Source organism: Pholcus phalangioides, unplaced genomic scaffold (assembly GCF_987345545.1).
Source record: "Pholcus phalangioides strain wild (caught in Gottingen) unplaced genomic scaffold, Ppha-v1.0 ptg000039l_1, whole genome shotgun sequence".
Classification (NCBI taxonomy): Eukaryota; Metazoa; Arthropoda; class Arachnida; order Araneae; family Pholcidae; genus Pholcus; species Pholcus phalangioides.
In genome coordinates, this window is record NW_028301625.1 from 29,767,997 (window position 1) to 29,795,705 (window position 27,709).

Genomic DNA, 27,709 nt, shown 5'->3' on the forward strand with positions numbered 1-27,709 from the left:
AGGAAGCACTGATCTAAACTAATGATTACCTGTGTTCAATTTCCTAAGCAAAATAGAGCTGCTTATTCAAAATATGTGTGATAGGAGATCACAGGGTTTAGGATGTTGATCTCAGAAACTTACTCAGTATTAAAACAGTCAAAAACGTCAAATATCAATGTTGTCATTCATGCTTTTGCACTTAGTTATAGGAGCTCTACTTAAGCATCATATGCAATAGGCACAGCTAAAGTAAAGGACATTTTAGTCCTACAATTTAGTATTTTTATTGCTAGCAATATTCTAATGTTATGCACAATAAGGGTATCGTTTTTTTAAGTATTTGTGATCATTTAGATAATTTTATAACAGAAATCAACTTTACATATATGGCATAAAAGAGCTTTTTCAAACACCTATCTTATGAAAAAAGTACAACAAATGTTTATATCTACATACATAGCCTACTTAAGCAATCAAACAAATTTTGGAAGAACAAGAATCATCTTGAATTGAAGAATATCAAATTTCGTAGTTTTTCCTTCAGCTCTTATGTTATGCTCTATTCAATTTGTTTATTTTATAAGAAAAAAAAACATTGTCCAAAACAATTCCGTAGAGAGCAGAAAATAATTTTACAATCATATTAAGAGTATTTATTCTTTGTATAACATAGTGACTTTAAACATTACATGCAATCAATGTGTGTATTTTCAACAGGAATTTTTACATTGAAAAGCAATATTTAAAGTTTTTGACAAAAGTTTATGATGGAGGGTTTTTGACATGACAGTTTAAACCAGTTTTTCAAACTTTTTTGTTTCATTACCCCTTTCATCAGAAATTTTTCTCTCTCATTGCCCCTCAACTCAAGTGAACCCGTAGGATCCTATGTTAAGTCTTTACCTTCTATCGCCCCCTTAGACCATTTCATTGCCCACTTTGGGAAACACTGGCTTAAACTGTCAAAAACTACCATATTTTTGCATCAAAACCTACCAACCCTAGTTCTAACTCAAAAAAAAGAGTAGATTTACAAAGAATTTCCCTTCAAAAAATTCTTCACATCACATGTAAATAGCCAAATATGACAAAATTTTTCTCTGTATGTCACCATCTGGGGGCTATTGTCCTCATGAGGTATTTATTAAGTGACAAGGAAAGGGTCCAAAGGTGTCATCCTCAAAAAGTTTAGAAAAAATTATTACTAATTCTATACTAAAATACTAATATTCATTGAAATATGCACAAAAATATAAAAATATTCAACGGAATTATTACGAGTCACTCAAAATTTTTTTTTTAACATTAATATTTTGAATGTCAATTTACAGGCCAAAAATAAATTAAAAATCCCACAACCCTACAGTATTGAGTGAAATCATTTAAACAGCATATGTGACTATGTACAACATATACAACGAAAGAGGGAAAAAACAGTTTCTTGAAGAGAAATCTAGAGGAAAAATAAGGGAAAAACAGGGGAGCTAGGGTGGGAAAAGAATTTTTTTTTATAGACATCGCCAAGGAGAACGAGAGAAAATGAGCAGCCAACTATTGTAATTTTCATTAAATTTTTGCACCTTTATTAATTGCACTCCACACCTAATTTTGGGATTTTTATGTTTTTCTGGGTGAGATGCACGATGCATATACTTGAAGTTTTTATAATTTTTTTAGGATGACACCTTCGGACCCTTTCCTTGTGAGATAGAAGGCTGCCCATTGCAGTCCCAGTTCAACATACATTATCATACCCCCCCCCCAGGGAAAAAGTTGTATCATTGACATAGGTGGGTGGACATTTGCCCCCTTCACTATATATATCCTTGGTGAACCCTCTCTTTGAGGAGTCTATTCGCTTATGAGTGGTATAGTGCAGATTTGCAGATTGTGGGGTGGGAGACTGCAGTAAATGAAACCAGACATGTTTCTTCCACAAAATTCATCTTCATATCACAGTCAGTTATCTAAGTTTTGTATCTCTAAACAAGCTCAGGAAGTTTGAACTGAAACTATGTAATTTACATTAAAATTGCAAAAATTAATTTCCAAGAGCAGTGGGTGCAAAACATTTTCAGTCTTAGGGCCAGATGTGAAGAACGGCTACTAGAAGTGGGACATTGCTGACTCCGCCAGAGGTGCTGCTGACACACTATAGTGCATAAACTATCTGGAATTTCTGAAAAAGATGCATAAACATTTTGTTAACACATCCCACAAAGAAGAAAAAAAATTACAAAGGAATAAAAAATCTGTCCAACTTTTCTTTTTTCCCTCTTTCTACCATCTATCAAGTACAGATGAAGCAATTTACTGTATGGTATAGATATAACCAATGGGTTTTTGGAAAATAAGATGACGAGAAATCCAGTTGCGTTCCTGAATGAAAGGCTGTATAACAAATTTTCCAATTTCTGAGTTTTTTCCTGAGGATTACATACCAGAAATTATGGTACTTTCACAGTTATCTGCCAGCTTTCAAAGATAGTGTCTGTATGCTGTAGATTTGCTTTGTTTCTACAAGATCACGATTGAAAAATCATAAAAGATTGGAACCCAATTGTAAATTTTCTGAGATCATTGGGAAAACCGAATCTGCAAAAATCTCTACCTTGAATATCTGCAGTTTTGCCATTTAACTACAATGAGGTCATCACTATTTCGCATCGCGAAAATCAAGGGTGTGTATGTAGAATCAGCCTTTCAAGGGGCACAAGGATTTCTTCCTCAAAAATTTTGGGTCACTAACAGGGCGTGACAAATCCCAGTTGCCAGGTCAATTAGAAAGTTGGCATCCCAGTGTTTCATTTTTTAATATGTATGATAACTGAAGTCTTGGGAGGCATAAAATTATCAGAAATTATGCTAGTGTGTCTGCTAGCATAGAAAAGAGTCCCTAAGAAGACTCATAAAAGGCCATAATATAACCAGGCTCATAAATAACAAGGGATTGCTCCAGACAGTTTTTATGAACATTTTCCTTATTTTTGAGAAAAAGATCATTAATTTTGTGAAAAGTAAGTAACTTTTTGGGAAGTGAAATAATCTAGTTAATTAATCACACAAAAAAATGAAATGACAAATTTATGGTTTCATTAATTTGTATTTTGTGAAGGAACTGTTTTTCTCAGATCTAGAATTTAATGAAGGGTGATCTAGAATTTAGTGAAGGGTCTGTTTTTCTCAGATCCAAAATTTAGTGAAGAGGCCAGAAAATGGACAAACGTTTCAGTTACACAGACCCCTAGTAAAACCACCACAGATAAAAAATGCTTGGTGTCATGACCTTTTGCTGGCTCCCTAAATTTTTTTTCCAATTCGTCAAGCCCTGGTCCCTAACACTCAAAAAGAACTTTAAATTAACGAAGTATAAGAAAGAAAATTGTAAAATATTGAAAAATATACAATCTACAAAAATATTTAAAATATCTTTAATTTTTCATTTTGGGGTAAGGGACATGGGCTTTCCATGCCCTCTTCCAAGTTCGCTTTTGGCAAAAATCTGGGTTTGGAACCCATGATTGCGCAGTGGTAATTGGCTAAATACAATTTTCTAAGGTTCTGAAACTTTCAGTTGACCATCCCCCTTTTGAAAAAAAAGAAAAGCTTTGTGTTTCCATGACAATCACACAGACTTACAACACAAATATGTATACACTAAGTTTCAAATCCACACATTAGCAATTTGGAGGATAGATGGCACTACCTACTGAACACAAAACATGCGAAAAGCTGGACACACATGCAGTTTTAGTTCCACAAACACAATAATGCTCTGACATAACTCCTATATTCAGGTGTAAAAATATGTGGTAGATCTGAGTTGCTGACCCAAGGAAGAAAAATAAAATCATTCCACCAAGAAATCGCTTTGCAAGGATTTATATGAATACTTGTCAGAATCATTTGTTTCAAATTAGAACAGAAGATATTATTGAAAGAGCTAAAATTTTTCGAAATGAAAAATCAATCAGAAGAGTTCCTAGATTGATTTATTAGTAAATATATAAATGTGCCAAACTTTTTTTATATTTGTTTAGAGATGTATAACAAGTGACAAATTCCATATGTTGAATTCTCAGTGTGGTTTCATTCCAAATTTCATTTGTAATGGATTTCATTCCAAGCTTTTGCTACTGGTAGACAGTGAAAGTAAAAGCAGCTAATAAGCAGCAGTATAAGCTGACAAATTAACCTATTTTTCAATGAACCTTTGGGCTGAATATGTTTTTAGAAATGTGAATCATGTATTTGATTCACAGGAATACCATTGAATGATTGGGGGGAAGGAAGAGAACCATACTAGAACCATACTTTAATTTTTTTTTTTGAGAGAGAGACCCACTTTCACTCAAAAAGATCAGGTTTTTGCCAAAAAAAACTTTTTTTCCTACTCCTTTCAGCTATCTAGTACCATTATTTAACACTTTTGTTTCTAATAACTTTTTATGCACATTAGAAAGCATATCACTTAAAGGCTTTAAGCTATTTATTATAAAAATTTTCCCTTTATTAGGATTGTACAGTTGACATTCAATTTTATAAATATCCAATTTATGTATCACACGGCTTTAAAGAATTTTCTGGTCTCAAACAATATTCCTTTAAATGTCTTTCCTATTTAAAACTTTCAATTTTACGAACTAATTTTCCACATTCATACTGGTTCGTAAAAACGACTGTACATAAAAAAAAAGAAAAAAAAAAAAAGAGACTAAATTGGAGAAAATTTAGAAGTGAAAAAACAATCTGCACAAATCAATGAAAACCTTGAAAAGTAATAATGTTAGCTGTAAGATATGTCAGATATCAACCTCATTAATTATAGTGTCATAGTGGCTTCCAATTTCCTATTCTCAAGCTATCATGGCCCACACATCCTGATCTAATGCTACCATATGAGAATATTTTTGGTGACCTTTCAAACCATGACTTTTAGAAGGTGTGGATAACATTAATTTTCTTCTAAATTTATAAAGTATAAAAAATTTAAAATGTATAAGGTTGATTTTTGGACCATCATGCTTACTCTTGTGGATCATGATTGTAAAACTTTTTCACTATTCAAAGTAGAGACTGTCTGCTCACAAATGCAGGTAAAGCTGAACATTGTAGAGTATTTGGGGGAGAGGCAGATATTTTTTTTTCTGTTACATTTATGTGCATTGGTGTTCCCTGTATTTTCTTTTCGTCAGCTTAATAGCATTTTCTTCTAAAACCAAATCAGAGCCATCTTAACACAGGCCCAGCTTTGGAGTAGGGCTAAGCAATATTGAAAATGTTACATCATGATGCATAGTCATCCTTACATCATAATATAATGTTATATCAATATGACCCACCTTGATCATAAACAGATACAGACTTGAACTGGGGGGGGGGGGGTGCGAATCATTGAGAGAGTATATATAGTGAACGAGGGGGGGGGAATCGAATTTCAATCTCTACTCTTAACTAATTTTTTAATTAACAGGGGGATAAGCTCCCCCTTCCGGTCAGAGCCTGGGATCTAGGGACCGTACCATAATGTTTTTTCATGCTATAAATTTACTGTAGAAAAGTCTGGCATGGGGCCCACCAAATATCCCAGCCTAGGAACCCTGCTCTAGGATGTGGGAGCCCATGCAACATATAATGTGGGCTGAGTTACGAAGAAAGGGGTGAAATATTAAATTTTCCAAATAATTCATACCTGATGAACATTAAATATTAAAAAGTTTATTCTACCAACTTTTTCTCCATATAAAGGAGAATTTCTAATAATTCCATTTTTGCAAATGTTCTAGACATAGCTACTCCATATTGATTTAACATTGTATACAAAAGTTAGGGAAAAAATTTTGGCAAAAAATCAAAATACTTTTTAGAAAAATGAAATATTTTGATAGTGGTGATATCTAATGGCATCCACCAAAAAAAAAGATAAAGTTCATCAGATGAAAACAGTGCAAAAATATTGATAAAATAACAGCCATTTCATAATGCCCATCTACACAATATGGTCACTATTTTTCAAAAAGAGTTGGTAAAAAAACTAGTTATCCATCTCCTCCTGAATAAGGAGCTATGAATGAATTTTATTCTTTCCTCCTTATCCCTTGACAGAAAGCGATGTCAGCATTCTTGCATGCGTACTTGCTCATAAAATCTGAATTTGTTATACCTGCTGATGTATCGCAAATTCTGATGTCCAACATCATTACACAGAGGCTACGATGCCAATTTAACTAATTGTACCGATTCAGTACCGGGAATGTACTGAATCAGTACATTAATTATTTGGGGGCTCAGCTGGGATCTACAACATTAAGCTATTGTAATATGAAGAATTTCATGATATTATTGACTGTAAAATCGGTTCATGGCCAACCAACAGCATGGAGGTAAATATTGCACTTTTCAAGTATAATTACATTTACAAACATTCCTAAATAAAATTATATTCCAAAATTATCACATTTACTCCGAGGTAGATGACGACTCGCTGTGGGGTTCCCACCGGCGATCCAAGGGATACTATCATTCGGAGAGGAAGGTAACAGGATGAATTCCAGGATCCCCACACAAGTGTTAACAGAATTTAGATAGGACTTCAGCAGCCCGACCTCTGGTCCCGTTCTTACCCAACAGCAGGGAGACCCCATGCTCTGACTGCTAAACTTAGTGAATTTAGCTGGCTCAAGCCAGAATGCCAGTGGGTACCTCGGATAATTTCCAGTAGCCAAGAGGTCCTTGGGGTCTAAACTAGAAAAATTAATGAAAAATGTGGGATTTATGAAGGATCCTAAGTCATCATGTTACAGAATATGCACAAGATATCTAGAAATCCGATGTTATCAGAGTATACAAATTATGCATTCACTATATCAGTAATTTATCATAAATCGAAACATCGCCCAGTCCTACTGTGGAGGCACGAGGCCTATGATTATAGAGTATGAATTTAAATATTGGCAGGCTAGCACATTCAGCCAAGTAAAGGCCCATTGTGCTGTTCAGACAGCCCTGGTTGAAACATTTTTAATAATTTTATAATTATGTTTCAAATGTCTGATTTAAAATGTCTGAGGCAAGAAAGAGCAATGAATGTTTAGAAATAAATGTAACTATACTTAATTAAAGTGGCATACATGAATTTAAAAAACTTCTGGATTGCATATCTTTTAGAAATCAAATATCAATGGTACCAGTGAATGATGAAAGAAAACCAATTTTAATTTTCTTATAGAGGACCCACTTTCATTCCAAAAGAGCCCCGGTTTATTCAACAAACTGGATCCCAGGGATCTAAGCAAGTTAGAATAGTGACATAAATGAATGAGACTTGCCATTCGTAAATGAATGAGTTGCTGCATTTTCTGCCTCAAAGCTTGATCAATAAGGTCCTTCTCTTTTTTCAATTTTGTAACAACTTCAACATTTGCAACATTTGTTGTGAGCTGCTGCTGTATTTGAGCTAAAAAATAAAGAACAAAGTGAAACAATGAAAACAAATTTTCATCCTTTATATCACATGTATATGACAACACTTCCCAATGATAATTGAAAAATTAACGCATAAAATTAACTTCTGTGAGTTGCCAGAAGATAACACCTGATTAAGATCGATACATATCAGTTTTCTTTTAATTATTCATTATACAGAGAAAATTTCCTGTAATGGACACCTCTGAATGGCCACTTTGAACATGGAAATGAAAAAAATACATATTGCAAGATATATAGCCCCACAAATAGTGTTACAAGGATTTTTACCCTAGAACTCTATAGAAAGGAGATTAAGAATGATTTCTATTCCTAGGAAACAAACAGCTGGGTTAAGTGATAGCTTTTCCTAACCACCGCTGGGTGTAATAAAGGATGTGTTTGGTAATTTAAGAATGCATGGAAAGCATTCAATAATGCATCAGTACTACATAATACTGTTCATATGAGAGTGTCTCTTTTTTTGCCTAGACAAATTACATTTCATATCTGCTAGCTTTTGCAGCAGATCAAAGCAATCTGCCTCTTTTACATTTCAACACTGTGTGATTGCAGATAACAATAAGACCACAGTCTTCCCCCTTACAAAAATTACACATCCAAAAGTCAAATTTCAACAATTAACACATATTCAACAATGTCTTGTAAGAGTACAGAACTTTAAAAAAAAGTAATGGATATAAAATAGATTTCCACTCTATGTGTGTATGTTCTCAATACAAATATTCACAATTTGAGTCAAATCTTCACAAAAAGAGAAATTTTTTTTCTCATCTCATATATCAAGAGGAAAGGCTTTCTGGATATTATGCAGAGGAAGCTCTGAAAAAAAAGTTTGCTATCTCGTTCGTTGTTTCTCAAAGTTTGCTGGGAATCAAATCTTTGTCCTCCCAATCCGGGCAAGGGCACTACCAACACACCATGACAGACACAACTTTGCTTTCCTTCCAGCACACGCAGTAGCGTTGTACACCCCCCCCCCCCTGCTATACTGTCACCATTTGTAGTCATTTACTAAAGTTAAGAGAGGCTAAAAAGTCTCTACTTCAGCATGTCACATTACTGTGCATGTTATATGGAAACCGAAGTTGTGTATTGTTAATGTGATTGCCTGGATTACTAGAGAACCAAGGTTGAATTCCTGGCAGAGACAGCAAACTTTTCTTTCTGAGTTTACCTTGCATAATATCTAGAAAGTCTTTATCCTTGAAATTTTGTATGTATATTGAAACAAGTTTAATGACAGACTACTTTTAATTTTTTTCTAAACTTTGAAAATGTCAAACTTGGAGGGGGAAAAAAGTGATTCACACATTGCATAAAAAAAAATAAAGCTTCTTCTCACTAGCAAAGAAAAAAGTTTTGAAGACAGAACCCCTACTAATGGGAAAACTACTCTTCTGCAGTAACAAAAATGGTTTTAAATGTTGGGAAAACTATGTCTTCCTCCCTTGAAAACGGGGTCATGTGAGGGTGGCATATTAAAGAATTCACCAGGGGTGGTCCCACAATTGGCTACTCTGGAAGTGTTTTCTTTCACAATTAACCAATTTGTACTCATTGTATTCATTTGAGAACAGCTTAACAAGAAAACGTGTGTGTGTGTGTGTGTGTGTGTTGCAAATTTTTTCAAAAAAAAAATACTTGTGGACACAAATGGGTCAACTTGAGTTCGTGACCATTATTCTATTGTCACAAAACAATAAAGCAAATACAACAAAACATATGAAACATTTTTAATACAATTCTACACAACCCAAGTAGAATCCCTGACCCCAGCATGGCAATGGTTAATGTTTTTTCTCTGAAGACGGCACCTGTAGTGTTGAAATGCATTATTGTTTTGGTGTATTTGCTTTTTTGTTGTTCTTTTGTGATTATATCAAGAAAAGGATTGTTTACTCTTCCACATTATTCTATTACTCTGAAACATAAGAGATGTTCAGATATATTGATAAACACTATGTCATGCTTTGTGCATTTATCACTTTTCCCACAAAGCACTGGTTATTTCTGCTAGTTTAGTAGAATTGATTCACAAATTACAATGTGGGGGGAAAAACCTGTGTTACTAAAGCACAAATGATCTTTTGACACAGAAATTTCAAGTCAGCATTTGTTTAAAAGCAAAGTGAAAAGTTTTACAGAAAGTTCTCCTCACCAGTAGGAGTCTGTCTAGCATCTGAGCACCTGTGTGATGCCTACTTCCATCAGTTATTAGAAAATAAATTCACAAAACATTACAAAAGGTGCAGCGATCAGGCAAGAATTACCTATCACAAGGTAGCACTAACAACAGAGGACATCATCCCATCGCATTCACAATGATCAACTAAACCTACAACACAATGCTTCTGTTTGCAGACAGAACTCAAGTTTTTCACTGATAACAAATTTTAACAAAGAAATTAAGATCTGCCAAACCCACACAAGCACTGCTACATGAGTGAAAAAAACTGAGCGAGATGTGAAGTAAAAATACTGGATTTCTAAACAGCAATCACCTCCATGGCGACATTTTTTTGCTCCAATCAGTGGCCACTGTTGGGATGTTTCAGGGAAACTATTCTTTTTTATTATTTAACAGTGAAGGTGTGAGTACTCTGATAATAGACCATCTCTCTCTACCAATGTGAAAAGAGGTCTATTTTTGAAGCATTAAGGTTTGGAAACTCATTCTTTTAAGGAACCATACATGGCAACGGTACAGCAAGAGCAGTGAGGTATGTTAACTTGAAGGTTACAGCTGTGCGCTGTTTCCATTCAACAAAGATGCCAAAAAAGTTTTTTTTTTGTAAATTATTTTCATTTTAAAATAGCACCTATGCCCAGAAGGGCCATAAGCTAAATCTATATACATGATAAAATATTATACAATGTCAATAAAAAGATTATGGAAGTATGGTATTTTCCATTGTATGGGTTGCTTTTTCTTCATTTCTCTTCAATTAATACCTCCTAGATGGTTTGTAATCTGTATGAATTATTTGCAGGTGTTTCGGATACACTCCACATGTATTAAGAGTGTTCCTTCAACAACAAGAATTGAAAAATATTGTACTGCAATATATTTTGAAAAACGATTAATACAATATACGTGTTTTCAATTTGCATACTAAGTTGATATTTTTCTATTTTATTCCTTCAAAAAGAGATTTTACAAGTCACAACTTGTGCTTTTTTGCTTCTTATATTAACACAAGGTGTTTTCCTTTGAAGATTGTTTCTTGTGACCCAGAAGTAAAGCTCTTTCACAGCTCAAATATATAATCTCTAAATATGTATCAACTTCTACTTCACCAAACACCAACTCTGGCTATACTGCAATCTACTGGCATTAATGAGATGGGTTGGAAATGAAGAAAGCTGGAAAGACGCTGTCTTTCAGTGGTTGCATCAAGTTTGTTAGGGAAAATATCTTATCTACATCCTCCCTTGGGTTCGAACCCAGAACACTGACAGCAACCTTAAAGGTGGTAGACGAGCATCTTACCACCACGGCAATGGAGCTGTATTGAACTTCTGGTAAACAACAGAGCTATCAATCTAAATGCAACTTACCTTGCCTTTTCAAGCTTTCTTGATACTGTATCACAAATGCTTCTTGCCCTTGTTGCATCTGACGAAGTTCATCAGCTGTTTCCTATAATTAAAAAGAAAAATTTTGACAGATCTAGTATTACCTACAAGCAAAAAACAGTTCAATTTTTTTAATGCTACAGAGAAAATTTGATGTAACTACAGTGTAACTCCTCTAAGACGGCCACTCTGCATTCTGAAAAAAGTGGCCGTCTGCAGAAGTGACCACCTAATAGAGGTTGTATGATGGGAAAAACACATTTCAGGGGGTGTGTCAAAACAAATGTTTTCAATGTCACAAAAAAATCTTATGCTAAATTTATTTAAAATGCCTAAATAACGAATACATATACGGTGAAAAACCTCGCTACAACAATACTCGATATATCGATAAATACCTCTACAATGGCAGTTTTCCAAATTTTGTTTGGAATATAGTCTGTAATGTTAAACTACAAACTTCTCTTGATGCAATGATATCCTTTACTAGGATGAACCCCTCTGTAACAATATTTTTATGTGTATTTTGAAACTGCTAAAACGTTTATTATTTTCATTTATTTTTTTCTCGAAATATTCTTCAGTATATTTTTTTAACTCATCTTCAGTGTTCAACAATGCGCATCAAGATGCGTGGTTCGCGCATCGAAATTCAATTTTACCCCTCTAAATTTCATAAAGGAGTGTGAAAATACTCCTTTAAAATTAAACAAGTACATGTATTTTCTTCATATAATATTTTTTTTTACTCTGTTTTTCATTTAAAAAAAATGCCTCTTATTTTACAAAATTACTCTTTAAAATTTTGGAAAGGAGTGAAATTACTCTTCCAAAATTTTCTTAACATTGATAACATTGCTCATCTCATGTTTCAGTTGTTCCGAGAACATCTAATAATATTGGTATTGGGCTTCACCTAATCACAGCTGGTGTTCTACATCACTTCCTTTTATGTGATAGTGTATAACGATAAATCCTTTTACTGCGCCAATGCAAATCTAACTGAATTTGTTTTAACAGCTGATCAATTAAAATATTTTGCTGCAAATAAATACTCAAAAGCACATTTTTTGGTTAACTACGAATGTCGATTCAGAAAAGTTGCGAATAGCTGCATAAATTTGATGGCACATGATGTGTGATAATAATGTTGTCACTCCATATAATGACAATTCCTCTACAAAGTTGTTTTTTCTTGGTCCGGTATTGTTATGTGTGTCAAGGTTTCACTGTATTTTATGCAGAACTTAAAATACCAGATCATCCGATCAATTCCTTAATATGTATTATCAGGGATCTGTTCTTTTTTTATAGCAAGTACTATACATCTTCTTTCCTCACATTTCTTTTACTCTCTTACTATTGTTCTACTGAATCTGTGTGTGCTAAAAGGTGAAGAAAGTTTACGCAAAGCCAAAACTTCCACAACCTTTACCAATTCAGTAAAGATATAGGTTATTTTGTCTGGTTTACCCAGTCATCCCGGGAGAAATTTTTTAAACTGTCTTATCAGCAAGCAGCAACCATATAACATTAGCCTTAGTCATCCACTTTATAAATGTTTCCACCCTGATAATGTCACACATGAACAGAAAATCTGATTGATCCGAGAAGGTATTTATGCTGATGTATAAAGATTATAAAGTTATACAAAGGGAACTACCAGCTTTGCATGCAATGGGAAGAAAAAGCACACAAAACCTTTTTTTAAAACTCTTATTTATAAGGAAATGGCTGTGGCCAGATTGGCCGCTGACAGCATACAGAGGTGACCGCGGTATAGGGGTGATTTTTGTATTATGTCTATGGAGCCTATTGTACATTCGAAACAAAAACTGGGAACTGAGGAATATGGGTGGGTTGGCTGCCTATGGAAGTTGCACTGTATATTCTGCAGACCAAGGAGAAAAATATCATTGTAGAGGGATTATCTTTATATGGAGAGGCAACATTATCATCACGTGCCATCAAATTTATGCTGTTGTTGGCAGGCCCAGCACCAGGCATGAGGCGACTTCCTGGGACCGATGTTTGACCAAGACGACCATGTTTTCATTCTCACAAATTTTTGCACATTGAAATAATTTTGAAGGGAAAGCACGAGTGGATAAATAAGCACAGGTAAATACAATATTTTTCAGTATTGAAATGCTATTCAATGCTCAATTCATCTGAGCACACCTTCTTTCTTGCACTTCCAAAAACTACCACCTATCTCTAGAGAAGCTGGTTTCTAAAAAAATAGGTTCCTTCTCTCTTTTTTAAGGATCTTTTCACTCTTTATCAACATTTTTCTAATTGACTTTCCTTTTTTTAGTCAAATACCCCAGCATAAGTTTACAATCCTTGTTCATCTTCCAACAAATGCCTCTTTCAGCCAACACCATACTAGAAGTATCTCTAGTGTGTGTGGGGTGCTGTTTGGTTCCAGAGTGTTCTGACTGCCCATTTCTGTGTACCTATATCGGTTCTCTTAATCAGGAGTTTCCAACAAAGTTTCTTGTGGAACTCTTGATAATGAGACTGTTCTACAGAATGCAAATTTTTGAATATTTATCCGAAAAAAAAAATGTGTCCCTACTGCTATCTAAATAATATAATAGCCCCATGGCAAAATGAAAGAGGACTTCGGAACTTATTTATTTTTATTCATGTTTATTGTCATAAATCATATCTTATCGTGAAAGTTCCTACTCAAATGATGTCCTCTACATGGCCCCCAAAAAGAGGGGTCTGGTAGGGTTCCTGCATGGGAGCCTCATGTGATTCTCATCAGACTACAAATATTTCACACTACAAATTCATATTAGAGGGTCCACTAAATATCTAAGCCTGGAGGACCTACTGTGGGATGTGAGGCCATGGGTCTATATGCCATGCCCGGATGAACTCATGGTTAGGACTCACAAGGTTGGAGTGCTGTCAGCCTATTGGGAGGCATATTCACGAATCAGAAACTTTGATTATAACCATCACCAGACAAAAAGCACCCATACAAGAATCCTAATATATGGCTTTGACTGAAATAATCATGATGCCAATCATTTGAATCATAGGTAGGGTGTTCATCTGAGTTGTCAGTGAATATCTTCTGAGAACAATATCAAGCATCCATTCTCAATAGCTAAAGTGAGCATCATGACCCTCGCAAGGGTAGGGCTGGCAGGACTCTAGCACGGGGCCTGGGACAAACCATGTTTTTTTTACATTATAAATTTACTACAGAGCCCACCAAAGATGTCTTAGGGAAAGCCTAGCTCAAAAAAGGGGGGGGGGATGATGAGTACCGAGATGCTCGCAGTAAAAATTTCATTCTTACATGAAATGTGCCCTTTGACTTTTTTTCCCCAGTTGGGGGCCATATTGTCTTTTATTTCACTTGCACAAACCTGTTGTTCCTCTGCTAAAAGAATATTGATATCTGTGCTACTACTAAACCATACATGCACCTTGTCCATATTCCTCTGTGGAACTTCTAACGAATTGGTACATGTTGGGATGTGCGTGTCCATGTTGCGAAGCTTGTTTTTGTGTAATGCTTGTCATAGTGCTGAATGACAAAATAGCATCCTACCTTACACAATGTAAGGAATTTTTTTCAGAGCAGTAATAAAAACCATGTGTACACAGCAGGCGCGAATCTATGGGGGTAATCATCCACCCTCCCCACCATCAAAATATGCAATATTGCCCTAATGCGGTAATTCATGAAATTTTTGTAACTTGTATGATAGTATTGCGTTCAATCGATTCGTTGAAAATCACCTTTATCAATGTTTTTGATTAAATAAATTCAAGAAAACCTAAAAAAACAAGAAAAATCTGTACCAAAACAATTTTAGATAATATAGGGTCGGATGATGCAGAACTCGCATTGGCAAGCAGAGATTGCATAAAAAGTTTCAGTAGAACACTTCAACATTTTATACGATTCCTTTGGCCTATTGGTTTGAAAAACATGTGTAGTATCTATATGAAATTTTCTGTTAAGAGCATACAATTTTCGTTAAGCAGGTTAAGTTCAATCCAGGTTTTTAACGTGTATTTTAACAATGAAATCACAGAACCAAGATTTTTTCCCTTGGAGACAAGTTTTACCGAACTATCAATTAGACATCCTCGGAAGAACTAAAATATGTGACAAGTTGAAAAATATATTGGGGGATATTTGGAATGAAATATAAAAAAATACTGTTGTAGATGTTTCAAAATGTCCTAAAAAATATCCTTATAGAGGATGTTATCATACTAAAGGATATTGTTATATATATATATATATATATATATATATAAATTTAGCAATTAACTATAGGCAATTCCAAACAATATTTGAAATTATCAATGTAAAGGGATTTATAATTATATCGAGTATCACTATAGTAATGTTTCACTGTATTTGAAGTTGGAAGAAAGAGATAGTTTCTCAAACACACAATATGCATACGCGAGACATCAATATGCTAAAGACACAAACACTTCCCGGCATGCGCCAATTTGTTAGAAATTCCTCAGATGGATATTTATGATGAGTATGTATGGTTCAATAGTAATCCAATTCCACTGCTGTGAAGTCATGTGGGCATTGTGATGGACTCTTTTCATGAGGATCCAGGTACCAACCCTGTTGGCAGTTCAATGGTGGTCACTGAAGTTGGTTTCTGGGGTTTTTCAACTTGGAGGCACGAATGCAAGTCTTGTCTCCCATATGAAAAAATCTCTCAGCAGAGAGCAGGAAGATCTTCAACACGATACTTGCATAACATGAAAAATTCTGGCATCTGCCATTTTCACTTCAAAATGTGAAAAACAGGTGGCATCACCAGTATAACACTAAACAAGCATAACTCTGATAACATAACCACATTAAACACACACATGTTCCTGCATGTACCAATTGGTTAGAGCAATTCCGCAGAGGAATGTGAACAAGGTACCATGTATGGTTGATTAACAGTAGACCAATTCCAGAAAACTCAGTGTGGTCTCTAACCTACTTCACCAAACACCAACTCCAGCCATATCGCTATATTACAATTCACTGCCATTAATGAGTTGGATTGGAAACAAAGGTACCATCCATCGGTGGTTGCCTCAAGCTCATTAGGAAAATCTCTCTCCTGGGTTCTAACCTGGGACCGTGACAGAAACCTTCACAGTGGTAGACAAGCATCGTACCACCACGCCACTTGGGAGTGAGGTCTCTAAAATGTCTTTGATGTTTTCTTCACCACCACAAGTGTGTCCTACTATATTACATATGAGGAGAAATTATATGTTTCTAATCTCTAGTCTCTGTAATCACCATAAAATTTCAAAACATTTCGAAAAAAAATAAGGAGCTCAAAGACTATGATATATCGAGAAGCTCAAAGCACATGATTGTCTTTGGGAAACAGACTAAAATGGAACAAAGGTGAAAAAGTGAAAAAAGAAAATTTTTCCCACAAAAAACTGGAGAGATTAAGTACATAATAAGTATCAGAAATTCTAAACATGATTTGATTCTATTCCTTCCTCAATTTAAGATTCTTCAGTACCATCTAAGTTAATATGAAATTACGTCAACACAGGCAAATAAATGAAAAAAAATTTAAAAATGTGCTTCTATGTGCTTTCAACTCTAGGCGTGTTCATATATGCATTCTTCTTACATAAAAAAAGAAAATGTAACAAAAATAAACAATAAAGATTCTAACCTGTGTCTGATGCCTGAGTTTTTCCAAGGCAACATTTATTTCTTGAACAGGATCCGAGGGTATCTGTAAATGATTCGCATCTCCTTGATAGAACTGTAAAAAAATTTTAAAAAGAAAAGTCAAAATAAAAACTCAAGTGACTACTTTTGAGAAGACATCCTTACAGCAGGGAGTGGCCACACACACAACATGTGACATAACCATACCATCTGCATAAATGCTTTGGTGTTTTTATGATATTTAATAATATCTGATGTTAATCCTATCAATACATTGTGGTGCCATGGTATGAACATTTTTGTTACACTGAATTATTTCACGTATACAAAGGTTGTATGAAACATCACTAACATCCTTTATATGCATTGTTGGGCATTGGTATTTCAAGTACGAAAGCTGTATAACTTTATAATTATCGGGTAGCAGCACAAGTGTGGGACAACTTATAATTTATATAGGAAGAATGTAATCAAAACAACTTGTTTTCTTGAGTATGATGACTTCTGTATAAGCATTTACTTTCATTATAGTCATTGTAAGCAGTTATTCTTGCAACCTTACAGAGGCAATAATACTAAGAAAAGGGTCCAGGTGAATGCATAATATTTTTTTCTTTACTCATTAGTGATCCAAATTTTGGTGTATTTCAGCATTCTTGTAATATACTAATGTTTCAAATACCACAAGCAAATTCATGTAGCGTGGTATTTATATAGCAAATACCACGAGTACATTGTGAGGTGTAGATTGTAAATAGTGATGAACTGCAATTCTATTATAATTTGAATGTTTTATAGTCTTTGAACTAAGAAAAAAAGTAGAGAAAAATCACCCAAACTTTCCCCCCCCCCTTTTTTTTTCTTTTTACCGTGTATCATGATCGCGTGACCTTGAAAAACTGGTTTTACTACTTTGTAAAATACTGTATTGATATACAGGCGGGTTGTTGAAGAATAAGATGAGGGATATTTTTGGTTGCTTCCCTGAATGAGGGGCCGTGTCAGAAGTTTCAAATTTTATTATCCTGCAGATTTTCTCCCTTCCGGCTATATACAGGAAATTACTGTACTTTCGCGGCTATCGGCCGGCATTCAAAAACCGCGTTTATACGGTGTAAATTCGTCTTGTTCGTACAATATTGTGAATGCGAGTTTCTTTTTTGCATCGTAAAGGATTGGAACGCCCATTCAAATTGTGAAACCTTCCCGATATCGTGGAAAAAAACCGAATCTGTAAAACCTCGACCTTGAATATCCACAGTTTTGTCATCTAGCTGCTTTATAGTATTCACCATTTCGCATCACGGATGTCTACGCAGAATCGGTTTTTGGAGGGGCACCAGAATCAAATGCTTCACAGATAGTATAAAATAAATTATTTTATTCCAATATTTTAATTCTCTACAAAAATATTTTTAATTTTTGATCTGGGGGGAGGGGGGGGGGAAGGAAGAGGCTCCTTATAACCTCCCCCAAATTTTGCTTTTGGTGAAAATCCATGTTTGGAACTTGCGATTGCGCAATGGTAATCGGTTAAAAATGTGATTTTCTAAAGATTTCAAATTTTGAATTGGCTATTCCTTTGAAAAAACTTCTGGTTGCCTCGACGAAAACACAGACCTACAACACAAATATGCATACATTGAACTTCAAATGCGTGCATTACCAGTTTGGAGAATAAATGCAGGGCCGCAACTGGAAGGGACAGGTGGGCCTATAGTCCTGGGCTCTGGACTAGAGCGGGGCACCAAATTCACCCTTTATAACTGCTTCTTCTACATTACATGGGTGTGCCAAAATGTGTACCCGCCCTGTTTAAGAAAGTATCTAGTTGCGGCGCTAGATAGATGGCACCACCTACTAAACTCAAAACACGCCAAATGCTGGGCACTCTCCCATAAACACATTGTTAACTTTCTCCAACACAAATCTGACATAGCTCTCATATTCAGGTGTTAAAATATGTGGCAGTTAAATGGCCACAGATCAAAGTTGTGGACCATCAGGGAAGGAAAATAAAATCATTTTACCAGGATAACGAAAGTATGAATAGGGAATGAGAAGATAAGTGTCCGGAGAGGAGATCTGATTTGCTTTAAATTTGATCAGAAACTATTGAAAATGCTAAGATATTCTTAAAAAAATGTAAAATCAATCAGAAGGGAATTTATACATTCATTATTAGTAAATATATAAATGTGCACCTTGAACTGTTAATTAAAGTGGATCCTGCTTATAACGTTTTTCAAAAATCATCATAAAAAACATAATAAATAGGAAAACACTTTGAACACGAAATTGCAATGAAAATTACTTATTGTTAGGACCATAAAAATATGTTGTACTAAGTGGAAAAACATTTTAAATGGGTGAAACATTATAAGCAGGATCAACTGTATATTTGTTTTAGATTTATTACATGTGCGGAATTCCATACAGTAAATTCTCAGTGCTGATGAGCTTCTTTTGCAAGTTTTTCCTACCAGTAAATGAACCTTTTTGGATAGAACATCTTTTTAGAAATGAATTATACTTGATTCACAGATTCCATCTTGTCGTACCCAGAACATGACCCACCAATCAGTCTCAATGAAGAAATATGAGCAGGTGATCAAAGACCTGGAGCATACTGGAAGAAAATTCATAGAGATACCAGTGAATTATGGGGAGGGGGGGGGGGGCATAATTTTTTTCGAGATAAATTTTTTTTTGAGAGGGACCCACTCTTTCACTCAAAAAGAACCCAGATTTTTCAAATAACCTGGGTCCCAGGTAAATTAGGGTCCAGTGGCATCTCTGCTACCTGTTCTTGGCATATTTTCTAAATGCGAGTTTTTAGTACCACCATTGGTATTTATTCGCCACGTAAAATTATTATCAAAAAGTTTATTAATCTCTTTAAGTACAGGGTTTTGGCAACAAATTTGGATGATCTGTGGTTGAATCACTGGCAATAAAACTGGCATCCTTGTTTGTCAGTAAGAAATAGAAAAGGGAAAAAAGATTAGTGGCATAATAGTTCATTTTTTTCTTTTGTGTTCCTTACCCTACCCTAAAATTTTGTTAAGATGTTTTCCCTTGTAAAATTGTTTACTACATTACACTTTTGTAGGGTGTAGCATACAAAAAATTAACTTAAAAACAGGAAAAATTCACTTGAATTTTGAATAATATTCTGCTCAAAAACTTTTAATGTCACTCGCTGACATTTGTACTATGTTGTGGTTGACTATATTTGCGAAATAGAACTCAAAGTCTCAAAATAGTTTTGTTTCAGTACAATCACTCTTAAGTGTTCTTCAACAAAAGTATGGAATGAATTACATTTCCTTGTAATAAAATAATTAATATTTGTGCACTTGTATCATTCAACATATTTGAATCGGACCATGCAGTACTGACAGATTACTCTAAAGCAGTGGTTCTCAACCTTTGGAAGCCCATGGCCAGGTAATAAAATACCACACAATAATTTTGTGTAATTTCACTTACACAAAATTTTGTGTGGATGAAAGGCCCGGCCATACACACAACTAATAAAAAATTAATGGGAAAAATGAAACTGCGAATGACTCGCAGCCCGGTGTGACTAATGTTGGGGCCCGGTATGGGCCACAGCCCAGCAGTTTAGAAACACTGCTCTAAAGCACCAGGTAAATTAATTCATTATGCAGATGCCGCTGTACTCTAATTTACCTGGGTCCCGGGATTGGCAAAATACAAATACAACGCCACAAGAGACAAAATGCCCAACGAGGTGGCTGAGAAAAAGATGCCCATAAAAATACGGATGTCATATACTTCAAAAATACAGCAACCCAATTAAAAATGCAATTAAAAAAATTATAAACAATATATACACATGATAAAATATTATACAATGCCCATAAAGAATACTTATGGTTGTCTTAATCTAAGTATGGACAGAGTCTCAATTTACCCCAACATGTTCATTGTATTTCTTTTTAAACGTGTCAATTGTGTTAGAATTTACTAATTCCAGGGGTAAGCTATTCGATTTATTAACAACCCTATTAGAGAAGAATTCCCTGCGACACCATAACCTTGCATTGTCCCTCACCAATCTATACTGGTGTCCCCTTGTAAAAGTGGTCGATTGGCGGTGTACTAAAAGTTCATGTGTTGTCCATCCTATCCATCCCATTGAAAATTTTGATCATATCTCCTCGAAACCTGTGTTCATCCAATGTAAACATATTCAAAAAATGAAGTCTCTCTTCATAACTCAAGCCCCGTGCGCCAATAAGGACATGCGTAGCTCTTCTCTGCACCCCTTCAACCAAGTCTATGTCCCTCTGTAGGTATGGTCTCCAAAACCTTACAGCATACTCCAGTCCAGGACGAACTAAGCCTCGAAAAAGTGGAAGAATGACTTTAGTCTTTTTTGAGTGAAAATGGCTCCTCTTAAAAAAAATTAAAGTACAACCCCCCCCCCCTATTCACTGGTATCCTTGTGAATTGAATAAATAATTTCTAGAAACATGCTCACAATCCAAAAAAGCTGGTAAAATAATTTTTACCAGCTTATAATTAGATTCTTTTACTTTCATTGTCTACTAGTAGAGGAAACTTGCAGAAAACCCATCAACTTTAGAATTTAACATGGAATTTAACACATGCAATAAATCTAAAACAAATATAATTAAGTTAAGCACATAAATATATTTACTAATGAATCAATCTATCAATTCTCTTCTCTGATTGATTTTCCATTTCGGAAAAAAAACCTTAGCTCCTTTAATAATATCTTGCGATTAAATTTAAAGCTAATAATTCTGATGCTTATCTTCTGATTCATATGTAGATAAGCTTATATACACACAGTGAGTATATCACACTATAGTGCATGAGCAACACCTCTGATTACGTGTTATTTTAAATTACATTTTAAGGTTTCATCAGAACTAAAATGACTTTTTAAAAAAAATATACATGATAATTATATATATTTTTTTCAAATGTGGCAGATTTTTTTTTCAAAATGTGACACACACAAGCAAGATGATACAAAGGCTAACCACAACATGAAGAAGCATGGAAAGATGTATGTTAGGCATCACAAGGAGAGACAGAAAATGAATTGCTTGGATAACAAGCAACACAAAGGTATAAGATATCATGGAAAGAATTAAACATATAAAATGGAATTGGGCTGAACATATTGCGAAACAACTGGACAACAGATGGACCAGAAGTATTCTGGATTGGTAACTCATGGTGTTAAACGTCCAATAATACATCCCCAAACAAGATGGATGGATGAGATCTGTAAAGTGGCTGGAGTCAACTGGATGACAAAAGCATCAGACAGAGTTAAATGGAAAAATTTAGAAGAGACCCAACAGCGGATTGAAAATGGTCGATGATAATGTTTGTATTATTTTTTTTTCTTTTGGCTAGAAATGTAAAATTCTTGAGAATAATCATTAGGAAAATATTCGAGAATAATTCTCTGGAAGAACTACTATTTTAAATAACTTGAAAATATTCTTATTATTGTCAATGAGAATATTTTCCACTTATTTATAGAGCCTAATAGTCCTTCTAGAGAAAATTCTCAAGAATACTCTTATAATACATATTATAATATTCTTTATAAATAACTTGAGAATAATACTGGATCATACTGGAGAATATTCTCTGGAAGGCAACTATTATTTAAATAACTTGAGAATATTCTTATTATTCTCGATAAGAATATTCTCCAGTTATTTTTATAGATGTAAAATTCTCTGTAATAATCTTTTGAAAGATTGTCGATAATATTCTTGAAGTTACAATAAATAACTTCACCTTATTTTCACTTGGTAATGAATGTCTCCAAAATTAAAAAATAAGTATGTTTATAATATGCTACATTTTTATAAATAGTTAAAATATATATATAACAACAAATAATGGTAAACTGAATTCATTATATTAACATTTGTGAAGAAGGGAAGCTGTATTATGTTATTTTCTTGCAAACAAAAATAACTACACCAAAATAATACCCATTTTCAGAGGATACAGAACTTAAAAACCGGAATTAAAAATAATTATTCACAATAGCTTTAAATTGAATAGAAAAAAGAAAAAGCAATAATAAAGGTGAATGATGAGAAAAATCATGGATCCTTTGACATGTTTGTACATAACAAATTAGCTAACCTGGTAGATCAAAATACCATCAGTACATAAAGGGTTAAGCAAAGATGAGCGTGGATCAGAATTTATTCACCATTTGGCAACTGCAGAAGGTATGCATGAAAGGGAATTTTTAAAGCTACCCAAATACCAGAAAAATAGGATTTTCTGGAAAGATCAATGTTATAGGAACTCAGCAGAAAACATTGGTGCTGTTACGTGGTGGAGGACTGGAATGAGTTTGGCAGAAGTTGCATTCTAAAATTGCTGCAAGAGCTTTTAGAACCTCATACATACAGCAAAAAGGAATTGTCAATAGAAAGAAGAAAATAAAAGTTTGCAGCCCACAATATTAAACTTTTAAAGCAAGAAAATGAAAACAACATAGATGAATTGAACTACTTGCAAAGAAATACGAGTGATAAAAAATTTGAGTGCATGTTCTCATTGAGTTTATTGAAGAAAATCACACAATCTTCTTTAGAATGAAGGTGATCATAAAAATGGCTCTCTTTCTCAATCAACTTTAACTTATTTTTTGCTTTGAACTTATTTCTGAAAGTTTATCTAATTTCAAAAGAAGTTTTTAAATCTTCAAAAGGTTTCTAAAATCTTAACAAAAACTTTTGAAACCTCGTCATGACAGAGAATATTCTTGAAAATTTGTTATTACGAGGTGATTATTCCAAAAAACAAAAAAATTGTTCTAAATGTTTCAGGCAATGAAAACTGAATTATATTTCATAATATAAACAAAATTACTAAAAAATTTTCATTATTTAAATTAAAAAAGAATATTCTCGATAATTCTCCAATTTTTACATCCAGAAGAATATTCTCGTTCCTTGAGAATATTCTCACGTCACATCTCTACTTTTAACTTAATAATAAAGTGTTACAACTACTGCCACGAAGCTGAGGTGGAAGAGATCTAGCCAACCGGATAATTCTGGTGGCATATCTGAGGTCTACAGAATATGGCCTCTAATATTCAGGAATAAGGACATTTTGTATTTTTAATTGTGTGGGTTGCTGTATTTTAAAAATATATGGGCTTTTTCTCTGCCACCACATTTTCCCTATTGCAACCTTGTATTATGGTTTTTTTCATGAAATTTTCAGTTTTTGTGAAAACCAGCTGCATTTCGCATATCTATAATGTAAGAAAAATATTGTTGTTTGAATGAAATTAACAATGGAAAAAGTATTGAATCACAAACTCAAAGAATCACAAAAAACCGATTTTCATGCAAAACTTTATGCACGTTCAATGCAAAGTAAAGGTCATGAGCTCGAAAATCAGCTTATTTTAATTAGATCTATTTATAATATGAATTATTAGGATTTTACGTGCCATCAAAAATTTTTCTCAGGACTATTGATTACCTTAATAATGGTAACTTCCCAATAATCGCAACATTTCCTTGATCTTATTAGTAGCCGTTGTTGGGAAGTTTCAATGTATATCATGTCGTGAATTCCTATGACTATTCTCAGTGGCCGTTCAAGTATTATGTAAGCACATTTTTAGCCATTTTTGACCCCCTTCAGCAAAATTTCGTCAGCACTGCCCCCACCTCCTCACCAATAACAGTGGGATCAGAAATGTACACAGGAGGGGGGATAGGGGGCTTGTGCGCCTCCCCCCATATGAAAAAAATATTTTTAATGCAAAAAATATTTTAAAAAATATTAAAATTTCGAAAGAAAATATCTTTATATGTTAACTTATTATAATCGATTTCTGTTAATTTCAATGCTATTTAAAGGGTAAGAACTCAAAATTTATCTTCAAAAAATTCATTGCGACCCATCCTTTAAGCCATACATAGTAAACCCTTGACCGGCACACCAAATGTAGCCTTGAAGGTTATCTGATGTGGTTTGCCGACCAAACCTAATTTTGTAAAAATGAACTTAGCGGCACATTTACAAATCGCTTAAATGACCTGTGGCACAATTCCAGAGCACTTAAGTGGCTCATGGCACATTTTCAGATCACTGAAGTAGGCCTCAAAGATCACTTTCATATTCAAAGATCACCTAAGTAACCAACGACACAGTTACAGAACACTTGAACAACCCGTGGCACATTTAGAGATCCCTTGAGTGGCATGTGCCAGTTTTAGAGCACTTAAGCGGTCCCCAGTGTGGTTCTACGCATCACTCAAGTTACCACGTAAAACATATTATTGGGATCAGAAACATATGCAGGAGGGGAGCATAAGGGGGGCTCATGTGCCTCTTCCCCCAGAAGAATTTTTAATTTAAAAAACAATTAAAAAATTAAAATTTCGAAAGAAAATACCTTTATACGTAATTATAGTCGATTTCTGTTAATTTCAATGCTATTTGATGGGTAAGAACTCAAAATTTCTCTTCAAAAAATTCATTATTAACCCCCCCCCCTCCCCTCCCAGCCATATATGGTAAATTCTTGACCTGCGAACAAATGTGACCTTGAAGGTTACCTGATGTGGCTTACCCTCCAAACCCAGTTTTGTAAAAATGAACTAAGCGCCACATTTACAGATTGCTTAAATGACCAGTGGCAAATTCCAGAGCATTTAAGTGGCCCATGGCACATTTTCAGATCACTGAAGTAGGCCCGTGTCGCATCCAAAGATCACTTAAGTAACCCACAACACAGTTCTTGAACACTTAAACGACCCATGGCACATTTGGAGATTCCTTGAGTGACATGTGGCACAATTTTAGACCTTTAAGCGGCCCCCAGTGCAGTTCTACATCACTCAAGTTACCCGCAGAACATTTCCAGATTACTTAATCCTGGCATAATTACAGATCACTTAAGTGATGCGTTGCACAGTTCCAGAGCACTTAAGCAGCCCGGAAACATTTCCAGAGCACTTGAAGGATCTGTGAAACATTAGAGATCGCTGAAGTTGCTCTGTAAGGCATTTATCATTAGGGAAGAATGTTAGTTCAGGTGCCCACAAAACAGCAAAGGATTTTTCTTGTATTTGGCACACACAGTAAGATGCCATCAAGAATATTTCATATTTTCATAAAGGGTGGTTGATGCATAAGCATTATCCAACCCCCCCCCCCCCCGTCATCAAAAGTCAACAAATTGGAAATCTCCCCCATCGTTGCTGACGTAATAAATTTATGACCCCTTATCTTTTAATTGAACATATTTTTATTTTTGAAATACCACAAGGTCAAAATCTATGGAAGTATTTTCAAACTTTTTGATGATGCAGACTCCCTATAGTGAAGGTCAATTCTCCGCGGTCTCCCTGGAGTGAAGGTGAATTTGGAGCACACTCCACCCCATTAAGTTCAAAATGTTTTGTTTTATTTAATTTGCATATCATAAAAAATTGATGTAATAAATCATAATTTCATGGCACTGATGTGTGGCACTTCTTACAATGGTAGTAAATGAAAAAATTATACCACAGACCCCTTATAAAGTACTCACGGACCACATGTTGGGAAACACTGATCAATGGTATACTATAGATGCCAAAATAATTGTTTATGACGTGGAAAATATTAAAGTCTGAGAGTGCCTGCAATATAACTTCTTAGTGTAGTCTGCTGCAGTTATTGCTCAAGTGTGGCAGATACTAGTGCAGTTATAGACACCAAGAGCAAATAAAGCATTGAATAGAAAGAAAAAATTCTAGCATTATCTTTTTTAAAATTCTCTCACTAGAATATCCATTCAACTAATGAAAATATTATTAAAAGGTAAAACTTACATTCACTGCATGTTCCACTATCCTCATTTCAGTATGAAGACAATGTTTTATAATACGCACTAATTGTTGAGGATTGGCTGAATACTTGAGCTAAATAAGAAAAGAATAAAATTCAAATGTAAGGTACATCAGTATGAAAGTTTAATCCACAAAATGCAATACATTATCAGGGCCTGACTAAATCCTACGAACTAAGCTGCAGCAGAAGGCATCAACTGAAGAGGGCGATGGAGGCAATTTTTTCATCATCAAAATATTATTCGCTTACACTTAAAAAATGTCCAGAACCATCACTGTACGTTGTTCATAGTAGAATTTATAAAAAGTATGAAAAATAGGTGTTTTCATTCTTAATCCTTTAAGCAGTACAGCAGAAATCACTAAACCTCCTTCACAATATGCCATCTTTCTATAATGAAGTAGGCTTTCTTCCAATTTTCAGCAGGTGTGAACTAAAGGGTATAGGGAAAAGTGTTCCATTGAGAAATTAAGTTACCGAAGCATCTCCGGGCTTGTCAATGCTAAAATAAGTAGCTTTTAACCCTTTATAAATATACAAATACAACCCCACAACAGGCAAAATGCCCAACGAGGTGGCTGAGAAAAAGATGCCCATAAAAATATGGATGTCATATGCAAAAAAAAACACAGCAACCCAATTAAAAATGCAATTAACACAAATTATACACAATATATACACATGATAAAATATTATACAATGCCCATAAAGAATACTTATGGTTGTCTTATTCTAAGAATGGATAGCTTCTCGATTTACCCCAACATGTTTATCGTATTTCTTTTTAAACGTGTCAATTGTGTTACAATTTACTACCTCTGGGGGTAAGCTATTCCATTTATTGACAACCCTATCAGAGAATTTATTTAGCATTGTTGCTCTAAAAAAAAAATGGTTTTCTTATATTTTTCATTAAAGGCATTTTATATTTTCAGCTCATTTCCGCATCAAAAATACAGTGTATCCCTAAAATACAACATACCATACTTTTTAAATGTTGACAATTTTTTATCATTTTTTTGTCATGTGATGGCATTCAGAGTACCTTATTTGCTACCCCTTAAAACTTTA

The 27,709-nt window shown here is 34.4% G+C and overlaps 1 protein-coding gene across 2 annotated transcripts in view; it reads right to left on the reverse strand.

Moving 5' to 3' along the window:
- Window positions 1-27,709, reverse strand: part of Stat92E (Signal transducer and transcription activator Stat92E) — a 193,724-nt gene that overhangs the window by 142,606 nt on the left and 23,409 nt on the right. For both annotated transcript variants that reach the window (XM_089253448.1, XM_089253447.1), the window contains exons 4-7: window positions 26,620-26,709; window positions 16,743-16,835; window positions 11,029-11,110; window positions 7,311-7,438 (exon numbers count right to left, since the gene is read on the reverse strand). In XM_089253448.1, coding sequence (XP_089109574.1) covers window positions 7,311-7,438; window positions 11,029-11,110; window positions 16,743-16,835; window positions 26,620-26,709 — 393 coding nt within the window. The remainder of the gene's footprint in view (window positions 1-7,310; window positions 7,439-11,028; window positions 11,111-16,742; window positions 16,836-26,619; window positions 26,710-27,709) is intronic.